This window comes from Pantherophis guttatus, chromosome 2, assembly GCF_059756535.1.
Source record: "Pantherophis guttatus breed Tessera chromosome 2, ASM5975653v1, whole genome shotgun sequence".
Lineage (NCBI taxonomy): Eukaryota > Metazoa > Chordata > Lepidosauria > Squamata > Colubridae > Pantherophis > Pantherophis guttatus.
The window spans coordinates 180,719,373-180,745,283 of NC_142064.1; the positions used below are offsets into that span (position 1 = coordinate 180,719,373).

Genomic DNA, 25,911 nt, shown 5'->3' on the forward strand with positions numbered 1-25,911 from the left:
AAGGAACTGCTCATGATTCTAAGCATACCATCTCATCAGTGAAGCATGGTGGTGGTAGTGTCATGGCATGGGCATGTATGGCTGCCAATGGAACTGGTTCTCTTGTATTTATTGATGATGTGACTGCTGACCAAAGCAGCAGGATGAATTCTGAAGTGTTTTGGGCAATATTATCTGCTCACATTCAGCCAAATGCTGCAGAACTCATTGGACGGCACTTCACAGTGCAGATGGACAATGACCCAAAGCATACTGCAAAAGCAACCAAAGAGTTTTTGAAGGGACAGAAGTGGAATGTTATGCAATGGCCAAGTCAATCACCTGACCTGAATCCCATTGAGCATGCATTTCACTTGCTGAAGACAAAACTGAAGGGAAAATGCCCCAAGAACAAGCAGGAACTGAAGACAGTTGCAGTAGAGGCCTGGCAGAGCATCACCAGGGATGAAACCCAGCGTCTGGTGATGTCTATGTGTTCCAGACTTCAGGCTGTGATTGACTGCAAAGGATTTGCAACCAAGTATTAAGAAGGGAAAGTTTGATTTATGATTATTATTCTCTCCCATTACTTTTGGTCCCTTAACAAGTGGGAGGCACATATGCAAACTGCTATAAGTCGTACACCGTTCACCTGAGTTGGATGTACATACCCTCAAATTAAAGCTGACAGTCTGCAGTTAACGCACATTGTGTTTGTTTCATTCCAACTCCATTGTGGTGGTGTATAGAGCCAAAGATATTAGAATTGTGTCGATGTCCCAATATTTATGGACCTGACTGTAGATAGATAGATAGATAGATAGGCAGGCAGGCAGGCAGGCAGGCAGGCAGGCAGGCAGGCAGGAAGACCAACAGACCAATATAGATGAAAGACAGACAGCAGACAGAATATAGAGAATACAATATGTGAGAGAAAATATTAAATTAAGATAAAACCATAATAAAATAAACTTAATATGGCACCATAGAGTCATAATGGAATAGATGTTCTACTGAGATAACAGTTTGAGAATGGAGACAGCTGCAGCTTGACAATTTTCAGGCACCTCCACATCCAGCAGTTCTTGGCTGATCTGATCTCACAAGGTCAGTTAATTGGTGAAATAAGTCCATTTATTTCTGGCTCTTACTAATTCATTTGAAAACAGAACAAAGCTAGGTTCACCACTTACAGTGTTCCATCTATGCAGTTATTGATCACTATGAGTTCTTGTCCTACCTCTTATCATTAGTTCCTTAACTCATGATAACTTTCCTTGGTGCCTGCCTTTAGGCATTATTTAGAACAGGGCTGTTAAACTCGTGACCCACAGGCCAGATGTGTAACGTGCTGGCCACGCCCATGCCCAATTTAGTGAAGGGGCAAAAAGTTCCCATTCATCACGTGACACCACTGTGCCAACATGAGTATGACACCCCTGATTTATAATATAGTTCACACTTATGCTTCCAGCTTTGAGGAAAATATCTTTTTGCCCTATTGATGCCACACTATCTTCATTATTTGTAAGAGATTTTTTTTTTAACCTGACAGAAGAATAGTGACTCTACAACGAGAAAATTATTTCAGACAACAATCCATCAGGTAATATTTTTATTGATGCTCAAGTAAAAACATGTAATGAAAATGGGTATGTGGGAGCTAGAGCTATCAGTTTCTTTTGTTTCTCTCTTTCATGGAATGATTTACTTCCTGTGGTAGGGATTTCTGTTTTTTTTTTTTTTAGAATTTCTAGTAACTTGGAGCTGGCTCTGACTGACTTTTTTGCATTGTTCTATTAGTCAGCTCGCGAGACAGCACTGATGGGGTTATGATGGGCTCAGCATTTCTAAGCACAAAGGATGATAATGACAAGTCAGTTTTAAACCCTCCTACTATTTTACAAGCCACAATAAATATGAAATTTCCACATGAACCGATGTGCACATGCAAAATAAGAATCATGACACACAATATTTATTGGCAGTCTTACAATCTCTGCTTAACTTACAAAGCCCAACAAGGTTAACTGGATCCTGCCACTTGCTGAGATATGACTCTCTATAGCCAATAAACAAGATTAAGATTTAATTTTAGCCAAAGTAACTTCTGAATTGCCTCTGAGAGGACTGCCTCCAGTAACTTGGATCTCAATTAAGAAAAGAGAAGCTCATAAAGACCCTATCCATGGCATTATAGCTTGTTTTATATATATTCCTTTTTATGAATAGAGATGACCATCTACAACCACAAAGGCAGCAGGGGTGGGTTCTACTTACCTTTACTACCGGTTCGCAGCGGGGCCGCGTGCTCTTCTGCGCATGCGCAGAAGCGTTTTGATGATGTCAGGGTCGGTGGGCGGAGCCTCCTGCCGGTTTTACTACCGCTTCTATAGAACCGATGCGAACTGGGGGCAACCCACCACTGAAAGGCAGATACAATTTTTAAACTGGATTAATACATACCAGTTTCTAGACTATAATATATCATACTTTGAAGCCATTCAATCAGAGATGTACAGCATTATGGTTGCCAGGGTACATACAGAAAGCCAAATGGATATGGCTGATGTGGCAATATTGTTCTCTCAGAGTTTAAGGGAAAGTTTATACAGTATGTTCAGCTTATTTTAGAATATAATCCAGTTTTGCATGTCTCATGCTGATTAACTGACATGCAGCGTCAAGTTGGCAACTCTTAGCAGCCACACAGATAACTTTTCTCCATGACAATCTATCTCTCACCATTCAGTTCTTCCAGTGATGCACTTGATTGCCACTGTAATCGAGTCCATCCACCAGGTATTGTTTGTCCTCTTGTTTGCTTTCCTTCCACCTTTCTCAAGTGGAAGCTTTTTTTTTTTTTTTTTAAAGATCTTGGCCTTCAGATAATATGTTCCAAAAAGGATAATCTGACCCTGGTCATTTGTGCCTTGGGTGAGAGAATTAAGTGTTGATTTGTTTGATGATCCTTTTGTTTGTAATCTTGGCTATCCATGATATTCTCAGGGGCTGTTCCACAACCCCAAAGTTTATAAACACACTTCTTATTTTGCTTTCTCAAAGTGTAACTTTCACTTCATAGAATGTCACAGGGAAAAATATGGTTTGCAAGACTGCTTCTTCTAATAGAGGAAATTGCTGATGTTCGGTGGGCTCTGAAAGATGTAAAATGGTGGCTTAGAAGATCCATATTACTTCTTATCTTATTTCAATAGCTCTGAAAAGTCTACAATTGGCTTACATGTTCTGTTCTTGTTCTGACAATGCAGCCCTTTCTCTTTAAGTTTCATCCAGCAAAAAAACATTCCTTTTTCTAGACCTCCATATGTGTATAATATATTTCCCATACCTTCACAGTTTTACAAAATCTCTGTTTTACCAAAGCTCATACTGCAGTAAATCATTTTGACTTTAAAATTCCATACAGCTCTTTTCTCTGTTGGAATTAACAAGTTTTCAAAACATCCTTTTTGTTTTTTGATTATATAGCATAACACGCCATTTGTCAATATGAATCAGCATAAACCTTAAAATAAATTATGTACAGACAGATTTCAATATATCTCGGTTCCAAATACAATTGAAAGATTTTCTTTTTTGAAAAAGAATAATACTATGCAACTAAAACCAAGAAACTGCACTCTGGAAAAATCAATTTAAAATAAACAAATCTTTGCTTCATCACAGTCTGGTCTGTGATCTGTTTCCATGCTTATATTGTAAATCACATGAGTGTTGCTGTTTGTTACCACTTTAATGATTGCTTTTGGGTCTTGATGGACTGAAGACTTCCATTCTTTTGCAAGCTTTCTTTTGGCGAGCTCCAAGAATGTAGAATTGCTGCCAGGAATGTCTCCCGTAGTTCCGAGCTTGCTTGCATAACTCACGCTTGTCACATGCAAGCACTACTCTGTGGGTGTTCATACTAGAGGGCAAAATGCCTTGTGTTCCAAAAGAATTCCTCCACTTCTTCTAAAGTAAGGCTGTAGAGCAATTGGTGATAAGGATCCATACCAAAACATTTGTGAGACCTCAGGCAAATTGGTAAATCGGTTTGCACTGGGCAGACAGTGAGACTGGAGATCCAGATTTTTGGAAGGAATCAAGGAAGCTTTTCTTCATTTTATGGAAAAAAAAAATTAGGGCAGGAAGTTGAAATTTAACAGTGGTGGGGGAAGGATTTGGGGAACTGCAAGAAAGAGTTTGGAGGCTCTAGTGCAGTGATGGCAAACCTTTTTGCCATCGCGTGCCAAAAGCGGGGGGAGCACAGGGAGGTAACATGTGTGCATGTCCACACCTATAATGCAATGCCCTCTGCACATACGCATGCAACCCTTTGCGCTGCCCCGCCCCCTGCGCATGCGCCCACACCCACTCCCCCAACGCCTCATTTTGTGCCTAGCAGGCCTCCTTGAAGCCTCTGGAGGCCGGAAACGGCCCATTTCCAGACTTCCAGTAGGCCCATTATTCGCCCTCCCCAGGCTCCGGAAGCTTTCCTGGAGCCTGGGGAGGGTGAAAACAGCCTCCTTCAGCCATCCAAAGGCCGGAAACGGCCTGTTTCTGGACTTCCAGTGGACCCATTTTTCGCTCTCCCAGAGACTCCGCGAGCTCTGTACTTACCTGGCATCCAAGACTCCTAAGAGGGGAGGGGTGGCATGCATGTGTGTCTCCTGCATGCGCCGCAGAGACCCAAAAATCAGCTGGCCAGTGGGAGGTGCACGTGCATGTGCGGTGGATCTGATCTAGGGCAACGGCTCACGTGCCCACATAAATGGCTCTGCGTGGCACAGCCATAGGTTTGCCATCATGGCTCTAGTGGCTATAGTAATTAAAGACATTAACTCTAGTGTTTTAGTGGTATAAGTTATAGTGTCAAGAACCCATGTATATGTGCACTGAGAACTTGGAGCTTTCTGTTACACCAAGGGGCACATCAATAGGCTTATCTTTACATGAATGGGGCTTTAGAGCAGCTCCTACTCCAGGAACCCAAAAGCTTCTCTGATCTTAAAAGATCAGTCTAAAATTTAGAACAGGTAGACTTTACCTGGATAGTAGTAATCTTATCCTGTGTAGTCCTTATAGCTCACCAATGAAAATAAAGAGTTCAATCCAGTTATAGCCCTTTTTAAAATGTCAACCTTTTTTTTTTTCTTCTGCAGACATATCATTTGACCCCTTTCCCATCTTGTTGGCTAAAAGGAGAAAGGATGACTACAGGAATAAGTAACACACAGGAATGAAAGGGATGGCATTCTGTTGCACTGCAAAACTTGACTTAAATGATACAAGTAGAACCTGCAGTAAAACACTAGCCAACTTTTCACTTTGTGTTAACTGAGTTTGCTTAAATATGGCTTGGTAAGGGAAAGTCATTTGGCTATGTTTACATAAAAACAAGGAGTGGTGATGGACATAGTTCAGGTCTGATATACGTTTTGTAAGAATTATACTTGTATTCATAAGACAAATTACATCCTAGAGTATTGAAACACCTGATAAAAGTAACGTTAAGTATGTTTTGAAAACTGGAGGAATAATAAGATACCAAAAGACTTGAGTAGAGTAAACCCAATATTCAGATAGGAAAAAGAAAAGGTTGGAATAAAGCCGCTAGCCATTAATCTATTCATGTATTTAAAAGCTATCCAAGTTGTAGTTATGAACATGCTACTGTGGTAATAGCACACATTAATATGAATTCCACATATTAAGTATGCTCTGTTGAAAAAGCACCTTCTATTTAAATTTCCCTCCAATCATCTCTTTCCAGTCTGCTTTAACCAGCATCTCATCAGGAGTGCTTATCAAATTAGCATAAGAATGATGCAAGATACGAGATTGAGAGGTGGATTTGGTTTACCAAATTGGGAACTATACTACCAGGCAGCAATACTGACATGGTTAAAGGAATGGGTGGAGGTAAGAAATATAAGGTTGTTAACATTGGAAGGTTATGACTTGCAACTGGGATGGCATGCTTTTTTATGGTATGGTAGAAATAAGATACACATATATTTTCATAGACACTATGTAAGAAATGCATTGTTATTGGTTTGGGAAAAAGTAAAAGATAAATACTATGTGAAAATACCAACATGTTATAGATTATGAATGTTGGCAATATTGTTAGATATAAAGATTTACTAACAGATGAGGGAGAATTGAGAGGGAAACAGGAATTAGAAAAACAGGGGATTGAGACAGACTGGTATATGTATATGCAGACACAAACAAAATATGAGAAAGACGCTAAATTATATGGTTTTTATAAAGAAAAGACTGAGTTGGATAGGATACTCATGGGAACAGATGATAATTTAGTAAAAAAAATATAATTTTTTGCTTAGTATTGAATTAGAGGAGGAGCAAGTAAAAGAAACAATGATAGCTTGGGGAAGAAACTTTGGATATTCAATTGATTTGGAAAAATGGCAACTATGGGAAAGGAATTATAAATTAACGATGTCCACTGCATATAAGGAAAATAAATATAAAATGTTTTATAGATGGCATATGCCACCTGAGAAATTAGCAAAAATGTTTAAAGAAAAATCAGCTAAATGTTGGAAGTGTCATCAATTACCAGGATCATATTATTATATGTGGTGGACATGTCCGGAAGCTAAAAACTATTGGATTAAATTTAAGACTTAGTTGGAGGAAATGATACATCAACATATTGAATTTAAACCAGAGCTGTTCCTACTGGGTATCCTACCTGAAAAAATTAGCAAGGAAAATGTTTATTTGCTAATACATGTAATAACAGCTGCAAGAATTGTTTATGCACAAAATTGGAAAGCAGAAAAAATACCTTTGGATGAAGTAATAATTTTTTTTTTAGATTGTGCAGAAATGAATACATTAACTCTGATGATTAAAGATAAAGAAGACTCAGAATATTTTAAAATATGGAATGATTTTTATTATTGTTGGAGAAGAGATATAAATGATTAATTATATAAATATGTATACATATGTGATGAGTAGAATATTATGTTAGTAACGAATTGATATTGTGGACAGGATAAGGATCAAGAGAGAAGAAATGACAGCTATACAGAAGAAGAAAGAACTTTGGAAGATAATACCAAGATGTCATAACTGATGTATTAAATGTTTGTTTAAAAAAGAAACAACTTTTTAAAAAAAGAATGCTTATCAGATTGAGATTTGGTCTGCTAGGACCTGGTGTTAGAAGGATTTCTTTTAGGGCTTCTAGTTGGCTACTATTCTACATGAGTAAATAATGTCATGCAGTAGCCAAACAGTTGCATCACCATCTTTGGAGGTTTCATTGCACCAATACTGTACTGTGCCCAGTTTTGGGCATCACACTTTAAAAGAAAGATGGAAAACGGCTTGGGTTATGAAGATGAAAAAAAGCCTGGAAACCAAGCCCTGTAAATAAAGTTTAAATGAGCTGGGCACATCTATGGCTTGAAAAATAGAAGAATGAAAGAGATCACTGGCACTTACAAATATTTAAATTTAATATTTTGATCTCATGAGATACTAATTTGAAATCTAACCTATAAGACAGCATTGAATTCATGTCATCCGGATGTTTTGTTTTTACAGTTCACATAATTCTTTTGTTTTATAGCAAGGACAAGGAAAGGAGATTGATTCATGGTACAGTGGGAATGCAAATAGGATGTCTTAATTCAGAGAAGATGCTGGCTGCTGAGAGAGATTAGATTATAAGAAGATAGTGAGGAATGCTTACGGTTAAAAATTGTAGCTTAGCTGGTCTACAGAGTTTTTGATGTATGATGATATCTTAATAATGAAGGATTCCCTGAATGCTGATCCCTGCAAAAGCACCCTAGGATCTCTCTAGATTGGGCTGCACACAGGCTTAACTAAAATCCAGAGCATTTTAGGATTTAAGTGACTTAGGTTACAGCTATTAACATAAATCAAGAAGATGATGGGAGAATAGATTAAAAGAGTTGGACTGATATGCAGAATAACACAAGACACTGGGTGGATGTGAAATTAAACAAAGGAAATTCAAACTGTATTTTAGGAGGAATTTCATGATGATAGGAATGATTAAAGTTGGAATGCTTGCATAGAAAAATAAGAAATTCCCTATGCTGGAGGTTTTCAAATGGGGACCGATTCTTGCACTGAGTAGGAGGTTGACCTATACTGTTTTTTAAAAATTCACATAATTCTATAATTCTGAAATTCCTACAGGCTGGATTCATACCTTGAACAACACCATAATCTACTTTTCTTGGTTTTGCTTGGTACACTTTGTGAATTCAGCCATGGACGATAGAAAACTTCTTTATTTTTATTCTTTATTGGCCAAGTGTGATTGGACACACAAGGAATTGGTCTTTGGTGCATATGCTCTCAGTGTACATAAAGAAAAATAAAATACATTCATCAAGAATCATAAGATACAATAGTTAGTGATAGTCATAGGTTACTAATAAGCAATCATATCATACTAGGAAACAAATAGAACAATATAAATTGTAAAGATACAAGCAACATGAACATAGTCGTAAGTATTCACATTCAAAGTGACAAAGTTATTCTAAGTCTAAGTCTAGTGTTTCATGAATCCAGCTGTCTGTAATTTAAGCAACTATGGGTTAGTGAACAACATGTAGTGGAGATTGTATGTTCATTCTGGCTCTGTGCAGCCTTTGATACCATTAACCATGATATTATTCTGAACTGGCTTTGAGAGTTGGGAGTGGGAAACACCAAGTTAAGGTAGTTCTTTTCCTTCTACTGGAGTCAGTTTCAGTCCAGTATTTTTTTTGCAGGCTACTTCAGGGTTCTGTCCTATACTCCTTTCCCACTTTTAATCTATCAAACCACTGGTCATTCACTACTATGAAGTAAAGTATCATTCATTTATTATTGATATCCATGGGTACTTTGTATCAGACATCCAAATGAAGTTCTGTCCTATGTCTGCAGGCTTTGAGGGTATGGCTGGGGAAGAGCAAGTTATGACTGTTGGATTGAAGAAACCAATTTCAGTTACGACTCAACTGAGTGGTTGTGGTTTTCAGCTTCTCTGGATCTTGGGTGTTTCCATCTTTGACTCTGGGCAAGATGGCTCTGCCCTGTTCAGAAGTGATGCACAACCTAGAGGTCCTCCTGACCTCAAAAATCAGAGCTTCTTATTGCCACATCTTTGAGCCTCCTCCCCAAAGCACCCAAGAACTAGGGGTGAAAACCACTTATCTTTGGTACTGGTTTAGGAACAGGAGCATGCGTGCTATACGCGTGCCTCTTCTGTGCATGCGCACAGGGTAAGAAACCAGGACGTAATGACATCCCAGCGGGTGGGCGAGCCTCCTGCCACCAGTGCTACCGGTTCGGCAAGCCGGATAGAACCAAGCAGATTTCACTACTGCCAGGAACATGTTGCGAATTCACTCAAAGCATCTCAATTGTAATGCTGATTGCAAAAGGCACTTCTCAATCCAGCAAAACAATAAAAGAATGATACATCCAATCTGATTTCAAGATATCTATAAAAAGCAATATGTCTTTGTTAGGATGGGGTTGAGGGTTGTCCCTGAACCGTGAACCAGCTCACAAGCAAACACACTAGGACTGAAATAAAACTAGCAGAGGAGTCTTGTATAAAAATATATTTTACTTCAAAACGTTTAAAAAACACTATATCTTTAAAAAGGCATATTAACAACAAAGTCTTATCTTGGTTAAATGAAGCCAGGCCATCTCCCTAAATTCCTCTCCACAATACCGAAACAGTCCATAAGAAAAAACTAACATGACATTAAACAGCTTCGGTGTCGATACATCATCGAGATGGTAGAAGGGCAGCAGCGTAAGCTTCACAGCTAAAAGTCACCTGTGAAAAACAATTCAATCAGCAAACATGGCTTGAAACTCCTGGGAGGGAAACTGTCCAGCTCTCCCTCCGATCGTAGCTCCAACAGCAGCAACAGTTCAGATGTTGGGTTGCATGCTTCAACTCAGCAAAAGGCAAGCCGAAATTGGAGACTTCACAAGGCTCCCAGCTATCTCAACTCACAGTTGCAGCTAGCTCCGTGGGAGTATCTTTACGCAGCTCTTCGGCTCCTTTTCTGCTGCTATCTCTGCTGCAGCCGTTGGGACTCCTTTGCTGAGTTCTCCTCCCTTCTGCAGCTCTGCTCTGGGTCCAGGTGTTTCAGCACTGGCTCTACATCTAAGCCTAAACAGTGTCTAGGCCCGAATAGCAAGGAAAAAGGTCCGTGCTTATATGGGGAGTTAATCTGCAATTAACTAGGGCGGGGAAGGCTTGCAGTTAATTGCAAACAGGAGATGGCTTGATTGGGTCCTTACTGTTTGTGACTGATCAAGTAGCCACAGCAATTCTGAAAACACTCGTGACAGCCTTTAGGAAAGAATTATATGCACTTTTTTTGGGGAGGGGATATAAAATACATACATACATACATACATACATACATACATACATACATACATTAAAGATGTGCTGAAAATTTTCATTATTTGCAAGCCAAATGCCATTTTTTCATTTTTGTTGAAAATAGCCCATGCAAAAAATAAACTAGTAATTGCATCAATATTTGCTTTTAAAATTCATTTATAGTTCTAAAATACTTCATATAAGAAGTTAGTGTTGTTCCATATGATGTTTTTTCCTGCATGGAGAAAACAATATTATACAGCTTACGACTACAATTGAGCCCAAAATTTTTACTGTTAAGTGAGAAATTTGTTAAGTAAATTTTGTTCCATTTTACGACTTTTCCTGCCACATTTGTTAAGTGAATCACTGCAGTTCTTAAATTAGTAACACAGTTGTTAAGTGAATTTGGTTTCCCCATTGACTTGTCATAAGGGTGCAAAAGGGGACCACATGACTCTGGGATGCTGCAACCATCATAAATCTGAGTCAGTTGACAAGCATCTGAATGTAATTGACGTGACCATAGGGATGCTGCAATGGTCATAATGGTGAAAAATGGTCATAAGTCACTTTTTTCAGTGCCTTAACTTTGGTCACTAAATGAACTGTTGTAAGTCAAGGACTACCTGTACTAATGACAACAGGCTCTTAAAATGACTGTTACAAAAACTTTCACCTGCTATAGCTGAACAGATTTGCATCCTTAACTTTTAGATTCAATGTTGTAAGTCAAGATATGGAGATCAACTGCCACAAGGTGGAGCCAGTGGCATGATGCTTGAATAGAGGATCTTATTCAAAGATAGCATTCAAGGAAAAAGGTAATGCAATTTGGATGCAATTCTGATATGGGGGCAGAATACACAAAACTTATCTGACAGCAAGTGCTGCTCTAATGCTATGTTGAGTTTACCTCGTGATCAAGAAATAATTTGTTGTTTAGGCTTCACCAATAAAGGGAAGACAGGATGCAATTCCCAACTTTAATATATGGAGGGTCCCATGAAAATTTGTTTGGGCACTTTAAGCATAAGAAACCCAAATCCTAAATTTGTGTAATTATGTTGCACTTTGATGCATGCAGGGATATTGTTACCTTCTTCAGGAACTCAAAGGCCCCTTATATGGGATATTTTTATTACATTTTATGCCCCACAACCATATATGGGGAGACTGGGCTTAAAGGGTGTGACTAACCTAAAGCGATCCAATGAAAATCCATGGTGACACCAGCTGCATTGAATGGCATTTGAGGGCCTAAAGGATACACTGCAGTGATGCAAAATTGTGGATCCTGATAAGATTTCATATGAAATCATATGAAATAATTGAGCCTTTCTTAAACTTTTTTTCTTCCAGGACCCCTTCGTACTTTTAAAAAATTATGAGGGATTTCCAAATAGCTTTTGTTTGTTTGTAATATGTATGTACCACATTAACATTTAAAGTGATTCATTCTCTGATGTTTACCACTACTCAAAATTATTTCATGGGATCTTAATATTGTATTGTTTTTCAACACACGCTGGCAAATACGCAGATTCTCCTGCGGTCCTAAGACCCACAATTTTAAGAAACACTGAAATATTCAAATACAGGCCATTTTTTCCCTAGAAGGCTACATTCTGTAATGTCACCAGTATGTGATGATGATCTGGATGCAGATAATCAATTATAAGGATACATTTTAATATATGTATATCTATCTATCTATCTATCTATCTATCTATCTATCTATCTATCTATCTATCTATCTATCTATCTATCTATCTATCTATCTAATCTCTTTGTATCTATGTCTATATCCATTTCCCTTCCCCAATTCCTGGGATATCACTGGTTGTAATAGTTCTTTCCATGCAGATGAATGTAATCAGTATTTTGAATGGTCATTTCAGGTGGATCCTATGAACAAATACGGGGATCTACGAAGATCCGACTTCTCCTTTCTTCCTTGCAGCTGTTTGCAAACTGGCAACGGAGTCCACGGTCTTCTCCCTCCTAACCGACCTCGGAAATCCCGTCATTATCCTGGCGGCGCTCATTGTATGCTCACTGTATGCTCCATTTCCATATCATCACTGCCCGAAGGAACCTAAACCGCTTGAAAAGTCCACCTCGTCCGCCCCCCCCCCCCCAGCCAGCGCGCGTTTCTCTATACCGGGCATGCGCAGCGTCTTTCTAAAGCCGGTGTCGTTAAATATCGCGAGATCGAATCCGCCTGGCGCGGGCTCTGAGCCTAAAATTCAAATGCAGGTTCGCCGAGGTTCTTGCGCCTTTTACGTAAAGGCGAAGAAGAAGGTGAGTGGCCGCCGGTTTTCCCGGCACGAATCCTCGCATAGCAGGGGGTACATCTTAAAAAGTTAACAGCCAGAATACGCAGGAGCGGCAGGAACTGCAAAAGAAGAGGAGCTTTGCTTTTTGTCCAGATTTGTCTTTGCTACTAGCATTCAGTAAGACTGCATTAACCATTTTTTTAAAAAAGAAAAAAAATTAAATTTAAAAAAATTAAATTTTCCTGACTGCATGTCTTCTGGAGAAAGTGCCAAAGTTGGTTTATACCCTAACATTATAGTTTCCTCCTAAAAGCGAAGTTAGTTACTCTCAACTTGACCCCCTACCTGCTTCCTCTTTCCTCCTCCCCTTCCTGTTTTTTTACTCAGTGTAGCTGAAAGGCAGATCCCGCCTCCATGTGTTGGGCTCTATCTGCCTTTTTAGGGAATAGTAAAAAGCAGATTCAGCCTGATCTATCTGGAGAATTGGGTGAAGAAAGGAGGAAGAAAAAAAAAGGGGTGGTGGTGGAGAGCCTTCTTTATGCTTTGGGGCAGCCTTTCCTAAATAAGATCCAGTTACTCAACCTGCACTCATGTAGATTATTTCATGATCCTCTTTAATGGTTTAGGGCAAGAATCAGAAAAGGTTTTTAACTATATCGCCTTTTTATGCTGGCATGCAGTTACAGTTAATAATCCCACTACTGAAACAAATGTCCTTCTCATTTTGATTAATAATTACTTATAGTTTTTACACTTACATACCCATGACTCCATTACCCTAAAAGTAGTTAAATTCTACCTCATATTTAAAATGGATAGCCTGCCAATTGATAAACTGAGTTAGTTTTATGGTTTATTCTTTTTTTGTATGTAACCTTTTTTTTTTACTATTGTTTTATTTTAGTATAGTTTTATTTTGTGCTTGTCCTATAAAGATACTTGTACTAGAAGAGAACTGGAATTTTAAACAATTCTATATACATATAATTATATATTTGTTCATATATAGAACAATCTATGCATACAGACACTTGGATCATTTGGTTTGGGACTATGACTGGAAACGATCCATTTCCTCCTGGTTTGCATAATAAAGTTTCCCACAATCCTAACTGATAACTTTTTTCACTTTTTCCTTCTGTCCAGGGATATTTTATATGGCTGCTGCTCAAGTTTCTTTTGAATTGGAGATACAGATTTAGATTTTGATTAGTTTGAACTGAAGCATATACTCTGTAACTGAGGTTTTGCCACTGTATTTTTAAATATTTTAACAGTTCTTAACCTTGAGACTGTCAGTTGCAGACCTTGAGACATTTTTTTCTAGTTTTTGGAGGCCAATTTATATTTATATTTATATTGTCCTGAGTGCTGGAGTATCAGATGGTTGAAAGGAAGAATTGCCTTCCTCCAAACTTTTGCTAAAACAATTAGAGAAAGAGAAAGGAACCAAGGAGATTCTTTCATTGCAAAGAGTGATAAGCTCTAACCTTTTCCCCAAACTTGGACATAGAAAGGGATAAAAGTCCATAACCAAATTGTGTTGCACTTAGAGACTTGGTGCCTTCGTAGTTCCATCCTACAGAATATCTCTGGTTGTTTCCTTTTTCCAGAGTTCAAATAAGCATTAATGCTTATTAATGTTTAATAATATATCAGATATATCATGTCAAAACAATACTTCCATGTTTGGTACTGAAGAGGCATGCAGGAAGTAGCTTTGCAATAGCTTTAGCCATCCAAGGTTTCTAAGCCTTTCTGCAGCATAGCAACTTTAAATGGGACCTTTCCCTTCTGGTAATGGTTAAGTGAGCTGGATATATCTAGAAAGATATTGTAAGGACCGAGATGGAATCTTTACCTTTTGGGATAGGTTCCTAACCACCACAATTTTAGGCTAGTTAACAAAGTTCCCTGTAAGTATATGTATATAAAAATGATACAGTTATGTAAAAATCTGACTTTTTCACCTGAATACTGATTTAAGCTACACATGTGCTTTATTTATGACATCTCTTTGTTGGCACATGAAAATTCAATCCAAAATTGTACAGTTGGCTATTACGTTTTATATTTTTATTAGTTAGTTTGGACTATGGCATAAAGAAAATATGACTTGACAGCCAATGTGATATGGAGAAACATGACAATTAGAACTGTGGGTTGTTATTGGTCTCTGCTCTGCATTTGTTCTTTTGAGTTATATAGCAGAAAGGGATCAAACATAATTGCATTGTGTTCATATAATGTCAGGAACAAGCAACCAGATTGACCTGTGAAAGCTTCAAGTTAGCTATTTTATTGCATTCTACCTGTGTTGCAGAATCTTTCTGATCTGCTTACCTTCCCTTGGGAACAAACATGAGACTCCATGGACTTAAGGTCAAGTTTATGTCTCTGGTGACTATGCAAGGATTCAAGGCTAGTTTCTCGCTTCATTTCTCTTTGCCTGGCCTGGAGTTTTTTAACTCAAACTGAGCAAATAATTTTGTGACTTTTTTTCTTTATAGTGTTTTAAAGAATACACCATAAGTACTTACAAAAAGAGAATAATTAGAATAAGATGCTATAATAGAAGTGGGAAATACAGTGGCAAAGTTGGGTGAATATTTTTCATAATAATTTCTATAATAGAAATTACGTAACTTTAAGAACCCTTCGAGTATGGTCATGATACTAACGACGTATAATAAATATGACTAGAGGAAACCATAATTCTGCACCGAAGTATTTGCATTGTTTCAGGTTTGAAGGCACATTGGAAGGAGATTGGGCACTCATGTTCAAAATGGAGGCAGTAAAGACGTTACTCACAGACTAGGGCCAGAACAAGTTTAAATTAAATTTCATAAGATGCATTTATGAAATTGTGTAAGAAATTATTAAATACAGGTGTAACTGTAAAATATATTATTCTCCCCAATCTCATAAAATATTGAATTTTTAATCTGACGTTAATAATAGGAATAGCATATTTCCTTCTCCTAACTGTAAAATAAAATTATTTCCAAACTATACTTGTAAATCAGTTTCAATCACCTATAATTCACTCGTCAATTAACATAAATATTATTTTCCTAGTCCTCCATCCTTACTGAGATGAGAAGAAAAGTATTTTGAGTAGGAAAGATTTTCCCCCATGTTTCTACTATCCCAAAAATCCCTGTGAAAGGGCTGCAGTCTTCCAATTACTAAACAAGAATCCACAATCCCAACAGCCCTCTTCCCTCTTGCTTTTTCAAGTCATGTCAAAGGAGGCATCACGGGGGCTTTCCAGAAATTTTCATCTTTCATATCCCTGCCTCTTCTATCCAGAGGCAAGGAGATGAAAAAATGTGCAAGCCATTGATTTCTTCCCTCAGCCGGGTCCAAAGTACAATGGATATGTTAGTGGGCAAGACTGACTGTGACTAATAAGTGAAGTCTAGTAAACCTTAAGGAAGCTACTGCTGCTGCTTGCCTGCGTGACCTATGTTGTCCTTTTCCTGGAACCCTGTATTGTTCCTCTTTTTTCCATTGTCTTTATTTTTATTTTAAATTAAGAAAAAATCTTTTAATATATATATTTTAAAAATGGTAAGAAATAAGATGATGAGAGAAAGGGGAAGGGCTTTCTGGCCATGGCTTTGTAAAGTAGCAAAAGGCCAAAATAGTGAATGGAGAGTGCTATAGTTCCAGGGAGAAAAAAAGGATAACCTTTTTTCAGTAGCTGTCCTACTGAATTGTTATTGTCCTTTCATATCTCTTCCTTAGTGAGGAATCGGCAAGATATCTAAATGATCTGATCTTCCCTAAACAAAGAATAGCTTTCTTCAGAGCCAGATTTAATATTCTCCCCTCAGCACTTCTCCAGGGCAGGTAGCAGAACGGGTATGTATATGTGGTAAAGGAGAAGTCGAAGATATCTCACATGTTTTATTGTACTGTGAGTTATATAGAGTTTATAGGTCAGTATATATTCTCCCCTTACTAGAAAGTTTGCCAGGGAGGGCAGACAACTTTTATGTAGTCTTTCTCCTCTAGGACTCAAACCCAGCTACCACGCGTGCAGTGGCAAAATTCTGCGTTGCTGCAATGTCCACAAGAAAAAAAATTAGTTACAGAATTATAGCTGTCAACTTGTGCCAATTTTTTTGAGATATCTATAACAATTTTTGGAAAAATACATTTACTCACATACTTATCGGCTCTCCACTCACATAAATTAGGGAGTGACCGTAATGGTTTGAGATTATGTATTTTCATAAGAGGGATATTATTATTCACTATTAATGTCAGTATTATTTTTAATATATTGTATGTCTATTGCTGGTCGATGACTGTAATAAAGTTATATCCTATTCTTCCTTAGTGAGATCTTCACTCACTTTTGGTAAATATTGCAAAAACAGCAAGAAGCAGTGGCAGTGAAGAAAGTTGAGAAGCTGCTTCGTTTATTGCAAAGCAATAAAGATCCACAAACTGGGTTTGCCCAACTGAATAAACTCAATCTGTTACTATTTACCGCTGGCATGGTGGCAGATAACTAAAATACTAGAATTCCCAGCTAAGTAAATACATTTAGGGATGTATTTTAGTCCTGTGGCTAACGAATCCTGGATTTTTGTCAAAAAAAAAAAAAAAGTATACATAACTAAAAGTTAAAGAAAGGGAGAATCTTTAGCCAATTTTACCCGAAACAAACATCCTCCATGCATCCATGTAGGGTGAAAAATTAAACAAAAACCAGAGAGTGGAGTGTTTTGTGAGGTGAAACAAGACTTAAAATCTCCAAAACCAGAATCTTCTGGGTTTGGTCATCAGAGCTTGATCGCTCAGCATAGGTAGTTAATATAAATCTAAACAAATAAATAACTTGTACCCAAGAAATGATCAGCTTTCTTAATCGAGGCAGCATTCTAGGCCTTAAAATGATTCAATTAGTAGATGAATATAAAGTGTTCCCTTGGTTTTCATTGTTGATCCAAGACCTGGAGTGTCATAAAGCCTCATTGCTATACGTTTTGGTACCATGTACTAAATTAGAAACAGGTCAATAGGGAAGTCCTTTTCATGTTTGCTTAGAAGTAAATCTCACTGGATTAAGTGGTCCTTATTGTCTGGTAAATGGATCTAGGATTATAGCCTTAAGGTTCTTTGGCCTAGCTCTAAAATAGTCCTTAGTAAATTTCCTATTCAAATTCGAGAGTTGTGATTTTCTAGTTGTGTATGATTTTTTTTAAATAGCTGATTTAATGTAAAAAGTCTTAGTGAACTAGTGTTACAGGTTTGTTAAAACTCAGCAAAAATAACTGAAAATTTCAGTATAATAGTGCTGTCTTGATAAGTATTGGAAGAAATGAGACTGGAACTCTTCAGCCTTAGTTACAGAGAACCACTGTTCTTTGGCAATCTTATAGGGTTTGGCAACCATGGAAATAGTGAAGGAACAGATTGAAAAGGATTTGCATTTCAATTATCTCCCCTGGGGTTGAAGAAAAGCTATTCTAAGAGTGCAGTAATGGTGACAAAATCAAGGAACGATTTTCAAGATAAAAGTAAACAGATTTCCCAGTTAAAAAGGCATCATTTGGTTTAAATTTATACTTTCATAAGATGGAATGTACTTGAAGGTCAGTTTCTAGTTTTTTATTCACAAAATGTTATTGGACTGAAAAGATTTTGTTCTTTTAGTTTTTGACGTTTATTTGAATATAGTTTTAATGCTTACTAATGGCCAAGTGTTACTTTGTATGTAGCTTTCAAATATTTTCTATTTTAAGCAGTCTGCGGCAGCTAGTTCTGTTATGTCAAGTTGTAAAATGTTGTAAAAGTTCTTATTAGATATTAGAGTCTTATTTAGTTTACTATGACTCAGTATTATTTGATTTCTAGTTTAAAACATTGACACATTGCTGAAGGTTCTAAAATATACTACTTAATGTTATTATGCAGACTGAAGCTACATAGCTCAATCTGGAGAAGGAGGAAGATAAACATTCTTGCCACAATAGCCATTAAGTACTGCTAATCTTGATTGGAGTTTCATTACAATAATGAAATACTGAATAATGTTGAAAATTAAAAAATTTCCAGAGTCTTGAATTTCATAAAACCATCAATCACATTTATGATACAACTATTCATTTACAGTTTTAGTGGGTAAAAAGAAATATATTCATTATTGTTAATATGGCAGGATAAATGTGATGTTTTTGTTTTACCAGATCATGCCTCTGATGATTGATGAGTGCGTATACTTTTTTGAAATTAAGGTCTGCTGGTCAGAATCTGATCCATACTGAGTCTGTAAGCTTGGAATAAAAACTGGTTAGGAAAACAATAAAGCTCTAGAGCAGTGATGGCTAACCTTTTTGCCATCATGTGCCAAAAGCAGGGAGAGTGTGTGGGGGTCACATGTGCGCATGCCCACACTCATAATTCAATGCACACACCCCCGAACACGCACACATGGGCCCCCCCATGCTCTCCCTGCTTTTGGCCCGGTGGGCCCGGTAGGTCTGTTTTTTGTCCTCCCCAGACTCCAGAGGCTTTCTTGGAGCCTGGGGAGGGAGAAAACGGCCTTCCCCACCCTCCCGGAGGCTGGAAACAGCCCATTTCCTGACTTCCGCTGGGCCCGGAAGGCCTGAAAATCAGCTGGCCGGTGCGCGAATGCATGCTGGAGCTGAGCTAGGGCAACGCTAACGTGCCTGCAGATATGGCGTGCCATAGGTTTGCCATCACGGCTCTAGAGAATACTTGGCTTGCTTATTAAATATTTTAAAAGAAGAACATGAAGAATTTTCAGGAATGCTTAAACTTAGGTTACTGACGTGAGGACATGTGTTCTACCTCTTGCTCTTTCTGAAAAGTCAATACTACATTTCAGGATAAAAGTGATTTGTTTTCTATTAACATGCTCTGGGTTTGTATTAGTTTTGCAGTTTACTTGACATTTTCTTTGAGAAGTTACTATTATAAACTTTATAAATAAGCTTTTCAAAGCTACTAGGAAGGTGTGCCTCAAATTAGTTTCAATCAGCATTACTGTTTGGGCAATTTAATTATATGGCAATCTAACCTCGATTCTGTATGGATTTGTTTACAGTTTTGTTTCCTCTTCTACCTTTCCACTATCTTGTTTTTAAACTTTTTATATCTATTGGCGGTTTAGCAACTAGAATAAGCCTTCTTGTCTTTCATTTTGTCAAAGGTAAAGTGTCTTTTAATGTAAATTGGTGAAACAAGTATAATCCTAAACCATAAATGTGGTCACATTGCATGCAATGTGAGCCAAGCTGATTTTATCTTATCTAATAAACTATGGTTAAACAAACCATGGCATTTGATATCAGGCTAAGAGTACTAAGATCACTATGTTCTTTCCACTCACTTAATATATATGTCCCCAAATATAAGAGATCCTTCGTCTTTCATGCTGACTATGGAGAAAGAGCAATATCCATTAATATGATACATTAATGGATTGGTTGTTTGGCAGAAAACTGTAGATATCCTGTATTTTAAAAACACCAATTATATCATAGCCTATCTGATCTGAGGGTAATGAGTTCTTTGAGGGTAAGCTGTGGAAGCTATTAGTTTGTTTATAAAAATGTAGTTGGTCTGCATATGAGGTGGAAGATTTTTAGATGATTGCTGATTTTTTTTTTGATGGCACAATAATGACCCACAATGCCTTGAACCAATGAGTAGTGTCCACAAAGCAATGTTCTATCAGTTGGGAATGTGGTGTGATTGTTGGTCTAGGAACTTTGTAACCCAGGGCTGTCAAACTCGCTGCCCGTGGGCCGGATGCGTCGCGCTCTGCTCATGCCCACACCGGTTTGGCAAGAAGGTAAAAAAGTCATAATACATCATATGATGCTGCCATAACGTCGCGAGTTTGACACCCCTGTTCTAAGTATAGGATTTCTCCATATGGTTATAAAAAGTGACAGACCAGCTGAATGAATTGGTAGTAGTAGCAGGATGGGTGGCTTTGAAATTGGAAATCATCTGGCTGTCACAGAGCAGCCCAAAGTTGGACACATTTCTGCTTAACCTTTCAGGGAAGATTGTAAAGAGAATTGTTGGACTGAAGGTTCAAAGGGCTCTGGAGGAAACGGATTATCTGGACCTCTTTCAGTATGGCTTCAAACTGGGATACAGTACTGAGACAGCACTGGTCACATTTTTAATAACCTGAGACGGTTTTGAGATGGGGAAGTGCATTTCTCCTGACCCTCAATCTCCCAGAGGTCTTTGATATCATCAACCTTGGTATTTTTTTGGACCAGCTCAAGGCCCATAGTGAGTGCGAGATACAATGTTATGGTAGTTCTCCTTTCTCCAGGGCTAGCTCCAGTCAGTGTTGAGGAGGGGGGTCTGCTTTGTAGGTCATCCACAGGATTAAGTACCGTGAGTATATAATTCATAAAGCGGGGCTCTTCTAAATCCCATCAATAAACAGATATATAGATTTTACCCATAGTAGATTGATTGATTTTTAAAAGAGTTGTACATCATATATAGTTTCAGTGTTAAAAGAAAATGGAGACAGACAGAGACATCATTTCACGTCTTCAGTATCAACTGAAAGAAGCTGAAGAAGAAAGAAGAAAAGCGGCACAGTATGGCTTAAAGCTGGTGGAAAGCGAAAACTTGCTGCAGAATCGGCTAGATGAACTGCAAAATGAAATGGTTACCATAACAGAGGTGAAATTTTAAGCATTGTATTAGAGTGTTTTGATAGATTCTACTCTCTGACACAGAAGCATTACTGTTATTGCTGCGAAATAACGATTAACATGTTAACCTTAAAAAAAATGCAGTTCTCTCTATAGCTTTCTACACCAATTTTAAAGGTTCTGCAATGGAGTGCTGGGATTGTATTGCATACATTAATAATGAAGTTAATAGTTACAGGTAATCCTCAACTTACAACCATTCATTTATTGACTGTTCAAAGTTACAACGCCACTAAAAATGTGACAATCAGTCCTCGCACTTAAAACTAATGCAGTATCTCCACAGTCACGTGATAAAAATTTGCTTGGCATCTAGTATGTATTTACAATGGTTGTAAAGTCCTGGGGTCATGTGATCATCATTTACAACCTTCCCAGCAAGCTTCCAGCAAGCAAAGTCAGTGGGGAAAGCTGGATTAATTTAAAGACCACATAATTCACTGAACTGCATTGATTTGCTTAACAACCATGGAAAAAGGGTTGTAAGAATAGGTGCAATTTACTTAACAATCACTTTGCTTAACAATGGAAATTCTGATCTCAGTTGTAGTCTTAAGTTGAGGACTACCTTTATATAAGTAATAGTAATAGTAATAGTAATAGTGGGTTTTGTCTTCCAGTGACTGTGTGCAAATAATTAAATTTATAATTAGAAGGAGGTTCTTGATTTACAATGGATATTTTGGTCCCAGTTGTGGCTGTAAGTTTTTGCGGTCATAAGTTGAGTCACCACATGACTGGACAAAAATTTGTGATCATTTTTACAATTGTGATTAAGCAAATCATATGATTCCAATTTCCTCGATGGGCTTTTTTTTTGCCAGAAACCAGCAAAAAATGACATGTCATCGCAGGATGCTGTAACCAGTCATAAATATGAGCTAATTGCCAAATGCATAAATTACAATTATGTACCGGTAACTGAAGGGATGATACAATGGTTTGCAATGGTCGTAAGTGCAAAACAGTTTATAAGTGACTTTTTCCAAGGCTATGATAAATGAATGGTTATAAATCAACAACTACCTTTACCATCATGAAGAAAAACATTGCTATCCTATATGGTCAGCATCTCTAAATATAAATTGTGAATTATTTTCCAATTATTAGTATAACCAACCTATTAATATGATTCATTATACGAATAATTGAATATTCATTGCATTTTCCCCATGAGCAAGGAGGTAGAATTTAAACTTTCCCTCTGTGCTGATCCAGTAGCTCATGCATCTAAATCTTCTTCAATGCAGTTAAGAAATGGGCACAGAAGATACGTGCAGTCTTTTAGACTTTGCCAGGGTGAACACTTTTTGCTCACCACTGTGCTTCTATAGCAGATGTCTTTCTTTGTTATAACTCTGTGATACTTCTTTTTCAGAATTTTGAACAAGAAAAATATACTCTCCAGAGAGAAGTAGAATTGAAGAATCGAATGTTGGGAAGTTTAAATCTTGAATGTGAGGCTCTTAAGCAGCAGCAAAATGTACATCTGGATGCATTGCGTAGGCAGTTGGAAACATTACATGGGCAAGAAATAAAGGAGCTTAAAAATAAGGTGCATTATACAAAGAATAAGATCAATCTTATTTATAGCAATTGCTCGCTTCTATTAATGCTAAACAGTCTTTAAAATGTTCTGGACTTAATACATCTATTGAGAAATCAATTCTGACCAGGAATATCTTTCTGCAATGCTAAAGAATAGAATAGAATAGAATAGAATAGAATAGAATAGAATAGAATAGAATAGAATAGAATAGAATAGAATAGAATAGAATAATACTTATCCCTTTGAATGTACACTAATCTGCATACATTAAAATGAAATTACGTTGCATACAACTCTCAAAGGGTCTCCACCTCTAATATAAACAAACATGACAAGATAAATAAATAAATAAATACAAACCTATGTTTGTACCACAATATATATATGACACAGAGAAGGAGAAACAACACAGTCTGGTTCGGATGTATACATGTACATGGTGAAAAACAAATCTTGCAAGTTTACCAGACTATGTATTAATTTACTAATTTACATACTAAGACTATGTATTAATTTTAATTATACAACTTGATAGGATAGCAAGGAAAATTTTTGGGGTAACTGGCCATGTGGTGTGTGTGAAAGAGAGGGACTGATTGCATGAGTGGGTATATCACTTATATCTTCCATCTTTAAAATACTGCTTTAGAGCAGAAAGGAGGAATGAGATGGAAAAGATGCTACTGCTTCAAATTATATAGCGTGTTTAAAAACCTAAGGGACATGGGCAATCTAGAAATACGAAATGTAATAAATAAATAAAAACCGACCACTCAACTGCATGTTTGTTTTTTCAGCCTTCCTTAGAGAATGTGATAGGAAATTCCAGCAAATACAGTGTTGCTGTTTTTTTAAATATTGTTTTTTTTTTAAAAATGCAGTGATTTGACCAGCAAAAGTAGTAAAAAAAAAATAGTTGACCCTAGTTAATGTATGCTTTTTTAAGTTTTAGAATGGAATAAAAATGAAGTATACAGTAGAGCAATAGTTAGTGAGGATATGTTGGTAAATTTGAAGAAGAATGTATATAAATGAAAATTAAATGTAAAAGTTATTTCCCTCTTTGGAAAACCATTGTTTTACAGGTTGAAAAATTAAAATCAGAGTTAGACGAAGCATTACTTAGTGAGAAACAACTGAAGCATAAAGTGGACCATCTGAAAGACGTGATTGCTTCAAAATCAGAAGAACTACACATAATGTCAGAACGTGTACAAGAAACTATGTCTTCAGAAGTGCTCAGTCTTCAGCTTGAGCTGCTATCCCTTGAACAAGGAAAGGTATCGGATTCATTCTGAAACTCTTTAAGTGTCCTGTAAATTTATAGATAATTTACAGATAACAATTCTTTCTGTTGGCTTCTGATCTATAGCTGATCATGTTTAAATATCATGGAAAGTAATTGAAATTAAATGTTGTGAATTGGGCTGTTGTCCCTATAATTGTAGCAATACAGTGTAACTGCCAGTTAAAATCATTCACATGTTTATTAATTTTGTGACAGACAGATCTTGAGGACAAGTTATATGAACTGCAATACAGTAAAGAACAGCTAGAACTTGGAAATAGCAATTTGACGAATCGAGTGGCTCGGCTTGAAGAAGAGAAGGAAGAGAAAGAAAAAGATCTTGTTTCATTTTGCAATTCATTAGAGGTGCTGTATTACATTGGTATTTATAATGACAAAAGGATCTTGTACTATATAGTGAAGAATTTAATAAAGGGTTGCTTGTTTAAATGGAATATTTTTTCAAATTATGTTAGAAGTTTGAATAAAAACAATAAAAAAAGATAAAAACTAAGTGAGAATTTTTTTAAAAAAATTATAATTTTCTCCCCTAAAGAAAGCTTGTTTGTTTAAATAGAATTGACTTACTGAAATTCCTTGAGCTGGATTCTATAACATACAGTAAATATTTTTAGCAGTGAGAAATAAATTGGTATTGCTGGATTTGTTTCTTTTACAGATTTCACCTTAAAGGACATATGCTTAGCTATTATTTATTTTGTTAGGGATATATTTGTTTGAATCTGTAGATAGGATAAATTAAGCTAATCCTCTACTTGATTTTTGTCCTTCCAGGTTGTTTTAAGTATCAAAAGCAATTATCTAGATCTACTATTCTGAACAATTACTGGGCTGCCTTAAATTATTTTTCCCCCCTAAGACTAGTCAGTGATAAAACTTGTTTTTTCTATGATACAATGTTAGTGATATATGTATGTATGTATGTATGTATGTATGTATGTATGTATGTATGTATATATGTATATATGTATATCACTTTCATATTACTGCAAGGAAGACTTGAAGGACTTATCCGTGTAGTTGTTAGGAGCTGAGCAAAACTTGAGGGAAATATTTTTCTTAAAAGAAAAAATTTAGGATGCTTATGGGAAACTTTATTACAAATGTTACAAAGTCATATGCTTAGGTGCTATCTAGGTTTCATGCCCACCTAGTATTTTATTTGGATTCTTTCAGTTTTTAAAATATATAGATATGTTTGCTAGTGTAGGACAAAGCAAAATGACAACCTGGAGGATTGTCTATGGAGATTCTCAGTCATCCAGGTCATGGTTGTCCCAAAGTCCTTTTTTCAAGAGGCAACTGGACTTTCTGGTTTTTCTTTGAAGATGTTTCGCTTCTCATCCAAGAAGCTTCTTCAGCTGAGCTGGATGAGAAGCGAAACATCTTCAAAGAAAAACCAGAAAGTCCAGTTGCCTCTTGAAAAAAGCACCTTTGGGACAACCTGGAGGATTGCATTTTTTTTACAAGAACGTTTCTGCACCTAACCTGGTTTTGTCTTGGGAAATAAAATGATAGGCAACTACAGTCCAGCACTGCCTCCTTGCTCTGAAAAAGGATTAAAATAAATTGAAGCATAAGACAGCAGCCTGGGAAAGTATTAGAGAGCAATCTTAGCAGATTGCTTCTAGACATTTATCTATGGA

The 25,911-nt window shown here is 37.0% G+C and overlaps 1 protein-coding gene across 8 annotated transcripts in view; it reads left to right on the plus strand.

Moving 5' to 3' along the window:
- Positions 1-12,576: 12,576 nt before the first annotated feature.
- Positions 12,577-25,911, plus strand: part of SPDL1 (spindle apparatus coiled-coil protein 1) — a 33,136-nt gene continuing 19,801 nt past the window's right edge. For 2 of the 8 annotated variants that reach the window (XM_087887385.1, XM_087887383.1), the window contains exons 1-5: positions 12,608-12,703; positions 21,193-21,375; positions 22,786-22,962; positions 24,042-24,236; positions 24,461-24,610. In XM_087887385.1, coding sequence (XP_087743511.1) covers positions 21,211-21,375; positions 22,786-22,962; positions 24,042-24,236; positions 24,461-24,610 — 687 coding nt within the window. In that variant the 5' untranslated portion in view covers positions 12,608-12,703; positions 21,193-21,210. Of the gene's footprint in view, positions 12,856-18,077; positions 18,291-21,192; positions 21,376-22,785; positions 22,963-24,041; positions 24,237-24,460; positions 24,611-25,911 lie in introns of those variants that run through there. The other 6 variants (XM_034406092.3, XM_087887380.1, XM_034406099.3 and 3 more) reach the window with 5 other exon arrangements.